Source organism: Anneissia japonica, unplaced genomic scaffold (assembly GCF_011630105.1).
Source record: "Anneissia japonica isolate Jap-2015-1 unplaced genomic scaffold, ASM1163010v1 scaffold5_len213053_cov157, whole genome shotgun sequence".
NCBI lineage: Eukaryota > Metazoa > Echinodermata > Crinoidea > Comatulida > Comatulidae > Anneissia > Anneissia japonica.
The window spans coordinates 11,420-24,885 of record NW_022740246.1 but is presented as its reverse complement, the minus strand read 5'-3'; the positions used below and the strand labels follow the sequence as shown (position 1 = coordinate 24,885).

General features: G+C 31.8%; 1 protein-coding gene across 1 annotated transcript in view; it reads left to right on the top strand.

Annotated features, from left to right (window-relative positions):
- The first annotated feature begins 6,087 nt into the window (after positions 1 to 6,087).
- The window catches only part of LOC117118222 (sperm receptor for egg jelly-like), a 10,012-nt gene continuing 2,633 nt past the window's right edge, over positions 6,088 to 13,466 (top strand). Inside the window, exons 1-4 of the mRNA XM_033262741.1 lie at positions 6,088 to 6,212; positions 7,895 to 8,167; positions 12,266 to 12,379; positions 13,008 to 13,307. Of these exons, the coding sequence (XP_033118632.1) occupies positions 6,146 to 6,212; positions 7,895 to 8,167; positions 12,266 to 12,379; positions 13,008 to 13,307 (754 nt within the window). The 5' untranslated portion in view covers positions 6,088 to 6,145. The remainder of the gene's footprint in view (positions 6,213 to 7,894; positions 8,168 to 12,265; positions 12,380 to 13,007; positions 13,308 to 13,466) is intronic.

The following is a 13,466-nucleotide window of genomic DNA, read 5'->3' as shown; positions in this document are numbered from 1 at the left end:
TCATTATTATGAGAAGAGATATATGTTTGTTATAGTTCGATGGACATGAGCAGATTCGTTTAAGTCGAAAGCATTGACTGTAGATGAGCGATCGTTTAAGGTTCATAGGGTGTGAGCTTCTGTAGTCGAGGTATCGATTGTTGTCTGTAGGCTTTATGTGTACTAATGTGGTGATGTTACTATTATCTAAAGTTATAGACGAAGAATGGTAAGTTGGACTTAAAATGGTCCATGATGATCTTAATGCTCGAATGATACGAATTTCAGTGGAGAAACCTTTTAAGCAAATGAGAACAGTAGAATAAGTTTGTCCACGCCATTCGTAACAACAAAACACGTATGCCTGACATTTGAAATTAATGGAAAACTGCTCTCTCAAGCTATTATTTTAAGTTGTCTTTAGCCAGTAAACCCTTGCATGTTATGGGCATGAAGGTTAGTACAGTACTAAGACATTGGTTCAATTTATATAAACGCCAACCAAGCAATTGTATTTATTAACACAAAAGTTAATAAAACCCAGCATTCTGTTAGTGACCATTCTCTAAAAATAAACCCATTTTATATTATATAACAATGACCCACTGCTGCTCTACATAATAACACATACTGTAATGAACACATAAATGACATTAAATTAATGTTTTCACTTGCTTAAATTCCAGTATATAATTATATGGTAAAGTCTGTCAATTCTTCGCAAAAACGTTGAATCTGCCGTTGATAATACAAAGTTCATTTCTAGCCAATGAGCTTTACTACACATTATTTAATGATTATACTGATGAATTGGTGATGGTCAAAGATTAAGAAGACAACGTTAATTAAATATGATAATGCGGCTAATACTATACATGTAAATGAGTTTGACGGTAAAATACTAGGTTAGTAAATTGGCCTAAATTAAACATTTTTATTAAGCATTAACTTCTGAAATTTTTAATTACCTCCACACCTAACACACAAATCCCAAATCTGCTCCTGACAGTGGCCCAGGATTTTTATTAGAAGTGCTATTGTATGTACAGTAGAGTACAATTATCTAAAAACCAAGCAAACCTAATTATTATATGCATTCTATTTATCTAAAAGCCAAGCAAATGTCATTATTATATGAATTCCATCTAAAAGCCAAGCAAACGCACTTTTTGTGTACGTTCCATTTACCTAAAAGCCAATGTTTAACGTACAAACACTAATTATCTTTCAAAACCTCTTTAAACAACTTACAAAAAGTTCATAGACCTAACTATTATTTAAATGCTTCAGTTTATGTTTACTAAACTAGTATTTATTATTGTTAGCATTGTATGTCAATAAAAGATGAATTTCCTTGTTTTATTTTGCGAGGAAAATAAAAGTTATTTTGCTTATCTTATCTTATGAAATAGGTCTAAGTTCAATATGTAATTTAAGTAAGTTAGAGCAAAATTACAAATAATGTAATTAAAGTAAGTTAGAGCAGAATCTCTCTATCTCACAAAGACGTGTTGTAATATCACTAATTCCAAAAAAAGACAAGTCTCCTGTAATGTTGAAAAACTGGCGTCCAATTTCATTGCTAAACGTCGATTACAAGATCCTTTCTAAGACCATTGCGACACGGCTAAAAAGAGTACTGCCATCAGTTATTAACACTGATCAAACAGGATTCCTTAAGGAAGTGAGTGAGAGTGAGAATATGAATTTGCTTTTTGATATTATCGAACATGCAGAAAAAAATAATCTGCCTAATTTGCTTTTTTTCGTTGATTTCGAAAAGGCATTCGATAAAATATTGGGATTTTGTTTACTATGCACTAGAAAAATTTGGATTCAAAAATAATTTTATAAATTGGATAAAATTACTTCATAGTGATATTTATAGCTGTGTTATAAACAACGGGTTTTCGCCAAGGATGCCCTCTATCGCCGTACTTGTTCATACTCTGTGCCTTGGTTCCTTGGTAACGCAGTTCGTCAAACAGACGAAGTAGAAGGCATATCCTATAATAACATACAAATCAAATTAAGTCAATTTGCTGACGACACCGTTTTTTATATTAAAGATGTAAACTCAATAAAACCCATCATGGACATTCTAGATTTGTTTGCTTTAGCCTCTGGTCTAAAGATAAATTACGAAAAAAGTAAAATAATTAGATTGTGTTCATTGAGAAATTTTGATTTCAAAATTCCTATCGGAAAAACATAATATGGACAAATGAGGAAATACGATATCTTGGCATTAATGTTTCGAGTAATTTAGGTAATATATTCAATTTAAATTTTCAACAAAAATATAAGGATATCGATAAAATATTAAATATGTTTGTATTAAACATTTCAAGGGTTTCAATAAAAACGTTCTATTAGCTTGGAGCGAGTGTTTTTTTAAAGAACCGAAATCTGTTAGAGAAATACTATCACAGTCTCTATGGAACAATTCCTGCTTTGAAAACGTAGAATTCACTATAAATAAAATTTTAATGGGACAAAAATATCAAATATATTATTGTGACCAGTAGTAATCGAATTTGTAATTTAAAAGAATTTGAAGAAAGACATAATTTCAAACCGAATTTCCTTTTTTACCATCAAATTGTAAACTCGATTCCAAGGCACTGGAAGCAAATAATAATTGAGAACACAGATATAAATCCATCAAATATAATAATTGAAAATTCAAATATCAATAGTGTGCTAAAAAATGAAAGAAATTTTAAATACCTCTATTCACATTTAATTCAAAAACACACTGCAGTGCTGGATGGAATCGAGTCCAGGTGGAAAAAAGAACTGGACAATACTAAACTACAATGGGATATGATCTTCACAACGTTACATAAATGTACAATTGATACAAAACTTAAAAATTTTCAGTTTCGATTTATTCATCGTATTATTTATACGAATTCCTTTCTACATAAGATATATATTGTTGAATCACCAAATTGTGAATTTTGCTTAGAAGAAGAACAAACTTTATTACACATGTTTTTTGAATGCAAAGTAATTAATGTGCTGTGGAAACAAGTACAAATAGTTATAAAACAAAGGTTTGAAAGAAATTTAACTTTAAATAAAGAAAGCATATGTTTTGGTATTGACAGCCATAAAAATAATCATGCAATTAATAAACTAATATTTATTACAAAACTAATATTTATTACAAAACTATACATTTATAACTGTAAAGTTAATGGACAAAAACCGCACATAAATCCCTTAAAATCAGTATATGAGAAGCATAAACAAATTGAACAATACATTGCATTCAAAAATAGTTAAAAGTGCAGAAAAATGTAGATAGGCCTATATACTGAATTTTTCTTTTATGTTATGCATTTTATAGAATTATGAATCATCAATCATTTTGTTTCTTGAATAGCCATTTATGTATGGTAACTATCCATAATTGCTTACTTTTTCTTTGGTTTTTTATAGTAATGTAACATTGCTATGTAATTTGTTTTTTTTTATGAAATATACCAGAAATAACAAAATATATTTAAAAAAAATTAAAGAAAAAGGCAGAAATACAAATAATCTCATGTATCTAGTAGGTTCACAAAACTCTTTAAATCTTTTAAATTTAACATTATACTAGGCTGTAGATATTTTTGTCCACGTGACCATCGATGCCAAACATATTCATTAATTAATTCAATCCAAGTAATTAATATTTTTTTTGAATGTGTGATTTTAATAGAATGTGTTACCATATCATTAAAGCCGTATCTCACTGCCGTCATCCCTTTGGAAAATATGAAATGACAGATGCTATTTGGTAGTTACAGCTGGTTTAATGCAACAAAACGGAGGTGATCGTTTGGTGGCAAGCTCCGGTAGTGAAATTGATTTGAAAGACTTCAGGATTCAGGGATAAATGATAGTGTTCATGTCGGCCAATAAAACTGCCCAGATTCCAGCAAGTACCGATGTGTTGGCACTGGAGAATTTTCATCTTATTATATTGGTACAGCCTTGATACTTTACTCCATTTACAGTTCACGCCCACCAATTCTTGACTACTCTAATTCCGAGTCATCTAATTCGAGGCCAATTTTATTTAAGTATACAATAATAATTTTCAATCTAAACACAAACTTCAAGTTCACTTCATCTTCACTTTATTTCACTTGGTGCAAGATACTTACAATTAAACAGAATTTAAATAGTTTGGGGGAAAAACAAGAGGCGAGGCCAACAGAAAGTATATAGTTTATATAAGCTTCCTAAGCGTTAGTCCCACGAAAAGATACCCCATCAGTAACCACTTAACTACAGCGAAATACCATTTCAAATCACCACAATCAAAAGTGTAAGTGTACTGAACAAACCAATTTTTACAGAATGAGTATGGAAAGTTACAGCTAAGCCTCTAAGTCAACCCCAAAGTGTCTGGTTCCTAAGGTAGTCTCGAATTGCAGGGCGAACTCTATATCAACATTATAATTTCATTTAATTTAAACATATATTTTTTTTTTATCAAGTGAATAAAAAATTTAAACAACCTTAACATAAATATAAGTAAGAAAAGCGTAAACAAATTTACTTTATTTTCCAAAAAATTATACATAGTCGTATAATAAATATATAGGCATGTTCATTTCAAAACTAGTATAAATTAATTATAATAAATATACGTATAGGCCTATAATTATATATATATATATATATATATATATATATATATAATATATAACAAAAATCAATGTAAACAAGAATTAGGTAACTCTCAGCACACTTGGCGATATGATAATTAATGATTGTATGTTATTTTCCTATTGAAAACCATGTAATAATTGTTTCATTAGTGCACAATTTGCTTTACCTAGCTTTACCTTCTAGTGCAAAAAATCTAAACAAATAAATCGGCTGGTATTTTTACTATTGGGTTTTACACCTTGCAATACGACGTGTGGAGAAAGAGGACAGACACTCGCCCAAACGTCGCTTGTTGGCAAGTGGTAATAGTCACTTCAAATTCAATATTATGAATGAAAAATTAAGGAATTCCTTGAATCAGTGGATCCCAATAAAGTACAGAAACTAAAAATTTAATAGGAATATTAAGACCCAGGGAACGATTTTATACGTAGGCTGCTTTTATATTAATTTATACTTGTATGATACGCAAATATACTAATTGCCTAATATTACATCATGGTTTAATTACCACAGAACAATTTTAGAGTGTATCTAAAATTAGAAACGTACGTTAAAATATTGGACACAGAGATTCTCATTAGATCAAATTCTTTGGGTGTGTCTGTGCCCTTATCCAGCGAGAAACTTAGCCAGAAATATTTTATCTAATAGGGTTATACAATTATATCAAAGTTTCTACTTTAATCTAGATGGGGTTTTCGCAAATTTTGATATTCAATATTAAATTAAGGATTTTTTTAAAAACATTTCTTAAATATATTATAGTGTGACTGAAATATTTATTTTGCAAAGAAATAAATATAATTTCATTAGCATCGTGCGTCTTCATCGTGTACCATCGTGCGTCTGCGCCCTTATCCAGTGAGAAACTTAGCTTGAAATATTTTATCTAATAGGGTTATGCAATTATATCAAAGTTTCTCCTTTAATTTAGATGGGGTTTTGCAAATTTTTATATTTAATATGAAATTGTGGCAAATTTTTAAATATTTCTTAAATATATTATAGTGTGACTGAAACATTTATTTTGCCATAAAATTTACATAATTTTATTAGCATCGTGTCATTAAACAGCACTGGCAAGGCACTAGTTTCGTTTTAAGACAAGATAATATAACACAACCCTTAAATTGTATTCAAAGCAAGGTTTCAGGACACTGTCGATGTGATTTCAAATAATGAAAATACTATTATAATTTTTGAAATATAATATACAAAAAGTAATATTGTAATAATTATGGATACTACATTTCCATAATTATATTGGTTTTTTTTTTTGTTTTTATTGTTTTTATCTTCATTTCATTTGATTTATTACCATTACCACAGGTCAAAGTATGTGTTTGTTGGGTGTCACGTGATTGTACCAATAAATATAACGTTCTGTCACTAGCGGAAATTATTTAATAAGGTTTTGCTTAGAAAAAAAAGAAGCTGGAGAGTGTTTTTGTGGAATCTATTGGAAGGCTACTACAACTCAGTTTGTTAAACCATGATATTCCCTATATTTGCCTTTCTTTATGAGTTTGCTTTCCTGTGGCTCATCGTTTGTGTGCATTGTAAGTACATAGTTTTCCATTTATTTATTTTTCCATATTTTTTTTACAGAATCTTAGGAATAATTACATTAAAAGAGCAATGTTCGTCATCACTGAACAGTGGCGTCTCTAGGAATCTTGAAATGGGGGCTGATGAGGGAGGAAAGATGTGAAGGTAGGGGGGGCTCGATGACTAGGTGAGGGGCGCTGGCTCGCAAAATGAAGTGATTTTGAACTGTCACTAAAGTTAGGCAATGTTGTTCATATTAGTTATTTGTATTTAAAGACAGACCGTTTTAGGTAAGCAACTGCGTGTAGGTGTTGCAGACTTGAGTGACTTCGGTAGTTGAGCGATATAGCAGAAGCATCGCAAAAAGCAACCGCCGGAACTATTTCGATTAAGTTACTATATCCATAAACGACAGTGTAGACCTACACTCCTATATAGAGTCAAGTAGGTTTGACCACTCCATTCATAGCCACAAAAACACGTAGGCCTAACATTTAAAATTCATGGAAAACTGCTCCAAGGTTAAGATAAGCTTAAGTCCAGTAAAGTGCTTTTTTAGACAATGGTTCAATTTATCTAAAAGCCAAGCAATTGTGTTTAGGCTATTACAGTAGAACTTAATAAAAACCCAGTACTCTGTTAGAGGGACCCATTTTCTAATTATAAAACCATCTTATTGAATAATAATGGCCCACTACTCTACATACTAACACATACTGTAACGACAAATACAAATGACATTAAAATCAATATTTTAACTTGTTTTAATTTTAGTATGATAATTTTTGTCAATTCTTAACATAAACGTTGAATTTGCCGTTGATTTAATAATAGGCCCAATAATATTAGTGTACATTTATAATGCGCCAGTATCCATCAATTAGATGCTCATGGCGCAAAACAGAAGTCGAGAGAGTTATTACCAGTTTGTATTCTTAACTACGAATAAATAATAATAATAATAATAATAATAATAATAATAATAATAATAATAATAATAATAATAATAACCGTAATAGAATTCATGGGATACAATAAAGGTCAGATTTTATAAAGTTCATTCCTTGCCAATGTGTTTTACACATTATTTTATGATTATACGTATATAAGTATGACTATGAAATAATAGGATAGTAAGCCTTTGGCCTAAATTTAAAAAAAAAAATTATCAACATTGTTTTCTGAAATTCTTAATTGCCTCCAACCCCTAACAAAAAATCCGCCTTTTATAGTGGCCCAGGATTTCTATTACAAGTGCTACTCTACTGCAGTACCTTCCATATATCTAAAAACCAAGCAAACCTAATTATTATGTTCATTCTATTTATCTAAAAGCACAGAAAATGTCATTCTTATATGCCTTCCATTATCCAAAACCCAAGCAAACGTATTTTTGTATACAATCCATTTACCTAAAAGCCAAATTATTGTTTGAATGCTTTAGTTTACAATCATTGGACTGAAGCCTGTAGTAAGGTTGTGATGGTAACAAAGAAATAGGTAATTCAAGTAGGCTAAGTCGGAGCAGAATTACTAATAATCTTAAGTATCCAGCTTTTTCTGCAAAAGTGCTATAATCCTAGGCCTTTTACCCTACAGGAGCAACAATGGAAAATAGATATATTAATTCAATAAAAGTAAGGTAATTATTATGTTCTAAAATGTGTGACTATTTGTTACTATATCATTATAGCCGCACCTCACTGCCCATCATCCCTTTGGAAAACATGGAATGACAGATGTTATTTGGTAGTTACTACGCCAATGAGCTGGTTTGCTGCAAGAACAATCTGTCAACAGAATGGTGGTGATCTTGTGGTTGTAAGCTCCGGTAGTGAAAGGGATTTGATTGCGACAAGACTTCAGGATTCAAAGATAAATGATAGCGTTTATGTCGGCCTACATAATAGCCCAGATTTCAGCAAGTACCGATGGCTTGGCACTGGAGAATTTTCATCATATAGAGGTTAGGAGCCTGCTGATACGTTTTACTACATTCTATAGTAAATAATTAATCAATAATAGGAATATAAATGTTGTTAAGGAATTCCTTTAATTGATTACTATTCACATAATCTAAGGTTTAAGGAGTAGAGCCTATGTTATAGTCTGTTGTCTGGTGTAGAAAAAGCAAAATTTTGGGTAGATTCTTGGCAATTATGTTAAAACAACTCTAAAAACACTACTGATTAAGAAAAGTGTGGGTGCCAGTTTTTTTTAATTACTCCTTCGGCCTCCATTTGGAAATTAAAAACGGGCGCCTTTTTTAACCGATTTATTGGTATTAAAGAGTGTTTAAACATTTTATTAATGTATAGTACACAACCTGTCTCTTATACACATCTAGATGTGTATAAGAGACAGCATACGTACAGTACATACGCGATCAAACACATATGTATCAATATATACATACATACACATACGTAAACATATATCCCATATATAAATTTTTATTCCAATTTTCATTCATTCAACTAATAATTAACATAGCTGAAATTGCTTTAGCCATGTCCGTATAGATCACTTCACACTGAGTCTTGGAGTTTATAGCAGAATAAGCATGTAGCAAGATTTTTGGGAGGGGTTATGTCTTCTGCTCTTATTTTCTTTCCAATGCATCACTGATACCTTTATATGATATAAGATAAACTAAAATGACTATTGTATGATAAATAAATAAATAACGATGATCTTTTTGCAATTTTGTTTTGTTCAAAATGGGCCCTTGAAGTGAATAAAAAAAAACTGGCACCCTTTTTTTTTCTTAATCAGTGAATTACTTAGATATTTTTAGACATGTTTGCCAAGAATTTACCCAAAAATATGACAAAGTTAAAAAATATAACATTAGACAACAGACTACTAACGGTATTCTTTACATTGCACGTTCGTTATGTTCTCATTTCAGTTTTTAATTGCAAGCTATATATAAAGAATATAATAAAAATGTATTTATTTTTGGAACAACTTTTTTAACAATTTCAGATTCCTATTTTTATTGTTGAAAATGTATTATAATTAGCTTATTCAAGCAAATGCAAAACCGAGGTCCTTAATAAACGTCTGAGATTCAAAACCTACCGGTCTGAAAAAGTTACTGTAACATCAAAATGTCGATCAGATTAATTGAGAGAAAAACATTGATTTTTACCGTCAGTTATTTTATACTTTTTATATGGAACGCCAAAAGGGCAACATTTAAGCACATCGGATTTTCAAGCACACTCGGTTTTCAGGCACAGTCGGTTGATAAACACACTCGATTTTCGTCAACCATAGTCTTTTTTCTGTTTCTCAATGTAACATTTTCCTTTAGCTGCCCCTGACCAAAATATGTTGTATCGTAGGCCTACCTATTGCAAATTATGTTTATTGTATTGCAAACAAAAATGTTTTCCAAGGCAAATAATGGTGAGAAATAGATATTTCTCCATACAAAATTAACACTACTGATGTTTCATATCATCTTAGTTGTTTCTAAATATTTTTATGTTAGGTGAAATGACATTAAACGCAGCTATTAAAACCTGTATCTAAACGCAATTTGCTATTTGTTTAAGTCCAGGCAACATGCTATGTAAATCATAAATCATGATTTTACCTCTGTTGCATTTTTAACATTACTTAACTAAAGAAATTACTGAACGAGATAACAAATAACATGCAACTTATCTTCTTTTAGTTGTCATATTCATTTTATCGAAAATAATAGCGACGTCCACACACTAGAGGGTAAGCCTACGAAGCGCGCGCACCTTTTGGTATGCTGTATATAATTAGAGCATGTTGCTGCTAGACGGTTGAGAGTTATATCTAAGTTGATTTATTTGAATTAGTTTCTTTAAAATCGGATTTGAATTCCTAACAAGACCTCATTGGCTCAGTTGGTTAAGGCGTCTGCATAGACAGCCAAAACTCTCGGGTGTGAATCCCAATTGGTGTAACTTTTTTTTGACTCGCATAAATCTTTTTTTAAAGTTGAACACAAAGGTATTTGAAAAAAAACTAAAAAGTGTTAAATGAAAATAAATTATTTGTAAAAAAATAAGATGAAAATGAAAATATGTAGGAGAACTGAGATTAATTTATTATGTTCTTATATTGATTTTATGTAAATTTTTATGGTTTATATAATAATGATACATTAATGGGAATAAAGGTGGCTTTATAATATTATTATTATTATTTATTATATTTTTATAATGATAAACCGATCTTCCCAACACCGCGAACATTCCAATGTATATTTTTTAATGAAATGAGGTATCTGTTAGTGCTAAAATTGTATAATGGGTCGATCGTGCCCAAAATCCAATCACTCAATCTCATAGTCCTTTGTATCGTAATAGGACCTCCACCAGTACAATCGATGTACCTTGGATTTCTGTAGTATACTACTGACCTAATCAGTTTGTGATTTGAATAATATTAAATGATGTAGGCCAATTGGTGATTGCATGAGGCGTACATCAGGACTAACACGACATTATTAATTTGAAATCACAGTTTAACCAATTGTGTCTCGTGCACGGCCTAAATTTATTGTCATGTGAACATGTGCTCCAACAGTAATCGGTCACCCACACTAGGCAAGGCCTACTACGAAAGGCTGCGCGTAGACCAGGTCTCCTAGGCTAGGTCTTAGCTATACCAACTCCCTGGTTATATGCCAATCAGGGGTATGTAAACACTTTTTATTTTTAGTATTCATAAATAATTTTTAAAAAGGACGATGTATAGTCCACAACTTAGGACTAAGTAGTTAATTCATCACTGATAAGCATACTTTTAGCCAAGGGGTGGCGCCAGCACTTTCGAAGCCTTTAAATCGAAGGTTGACCACGCCCACTTTGCTTTCGTCAGGGAAATCTAACCCTTCGTCGGAGGCGTCGGCCCCCCTCCCCCTCGGGCAAATCCTGGCGCCACCCCTGTTTTAGCCTTATGATGTTTGGAATTCACCGAGATCGTAGGCCTACGTGGAAGAAACTTCGACTTGGACATTACAACAATTATGAAATCTTATTACATGTAGCGTCATGCCTGTCAAATAACTAAGAATTCATCCAAATTAAAGGGCCATTTTTGGCCCTTGGCGCCCCCTGGCCCCAGTCTAAATGCTTGCTTTGCTTGCATGCCTTACATGAGGCAAAGGTTAGTAAAAATGGTCCAGATTGAGCTGTTAGATGGTCCAGATGGAGCTGTCAGCAGCATTAATATTGTATTAGAATTAAAATCTCTTCCACAACAACGAACTCCACAAGAACCATCCATCTGGTTTAGTGGAGCACAATCTTTAACCAACAAAATAGAAAACATTCAATACCGGTAGCGAGAGCCATCCATAAGACACCACTACATACTGCCACTATGCAAAACAATTTAAAAATCCAGTATTTTAACCGGTTAAATAACATGGACAATAAGAGGTGGCCACGACTACTTTTCATCATGCACAATTCAATTAACTAAAATGGAAATGGTAAGTCATGTGAAATGTATTTTATCAAAGTATGACCTAAAAGGCATCTTTGATATTAAACATCCATTAGACTTTCTTCTATTTCAATGATGATAATGAATGGTCGGATAGAGCCCAATGTAAATCAACTTTAAAATCAATTAAATAACGGCAATCCGTGATTCAAACAATACTTGCATTGGTATTAAGAATGACGTTTCTAATAATCCGTAGCCTATTTTCATAATGATTATTACAATTAGTCCCGCACGTGGCCCTCAAAATTTCTTTCACTAATGCTAGGGGTATGATACGTCAATTGTGTCAAAAATCCAAATCCTCAATGTCACAGTCTTGTAATTGTATCGTGATGCTAGACCTGCAGTGCAATCGGTAAGCGATGGATTTCTGTTGTATAAAACTCATCATAAAATTAATCAGTTAGATTTTAATGATATCAGTTAGGGCCTCTATTATTAGTGTTACTTAAGGGTGGGCGTGTGTGGATGTGAGTGTAAGAGTATACGTTTTTAACCTAAGAGCATTATGTTACGTTGGTATAACATGTTTACGTTGGTATAACAGCTGTTTGTTGCCTTTCAGCCTGGCTACATCAACCACAATATACATCGGAAAAGTGTGTTATTCTTCACATTAATCTCAACGTGTTTTCCGAAATTGAATGCAACACGAATAAATCCGCTTTATGTGAAACAGGCAAGACAATATTGACTTGTTTTGCATTTTAGTAGCCTATCCTCAGTAATTATTATTGCATTTTTAGTATTGCTAAATGCTCCCTACTGTTTTGCTTCTCCTTCGAGTTTTTTTTTTTTTTTTTTTTTTTTTTTGTAGAATAAATGAAATTAAATTATTATATCTTGGTAAAGCACATTATTACTATTCTTTTTAGTTATTATCATCATTATCATTAAGTTTATTAATATTATTTTGGTGTTATTATTATTATTTATTGTTATGATTATTATTATTATTATCATTATTATTATTATTATTATTATTTTCATGCTATTCATTTACTTGCATTAGCCTATATAGTAAGCATAATCACAATACTTATATTAATATTTGAGCTCTGTACGATGTCCGGGATTTTGGGGGCATTTCCTTTGAACCACAAAGAGCGGCTTTTGATTCCACTCATCAGGAAAAATTAAACCTCTCATGCTCTCTTTCCAAAGGAATAAGGTCTGTGGCTAATGACTCTTCGATCAAATTGTTCTTTCCATCACTCTCCTGCTTTGCCCTACTCCCCCTACCACTTGCGCGGTCTTAGATTATTTTACAGTTTAATTATAGAATTTTTTAACTTGGTTATTTTCAGCACAATATGGCCAATATTGTATGACTTCAGACTGGATGCACTGGAAACATGGTTGTTATATTTCGCTGCCTGATCCGTCGAAGGCTACATTCGATGAATCGAGAAAGATTTGCCTAGACAAGGGTGCTGATGTGGTTGTTATTGAAACAGAAGAAGAACACGTGATCATAAATGAGTTAGCAACTCCGTTTAAAGAGGAATATGACTACACGTACGTTTGGATTGGACTAGTTAGAAACATTACTCCCGAATTTGTTACTGATTTTGTTTGGGTCAATGGAAAGCATCCAACCTGGACATGTAAGTTTGCAAAGTTTTTAATTTAAAAAAACATCTGAATATCGTAAAACCTGGAATAGAAGCCCATGGGCTTCTTTTTATGACCTTTGATTAGTTTCTGTTGAAAATGTTTTTTTTTCCAAGAATACGTTTGCAAGCTAAAGAGGAAGGCTTAAGATG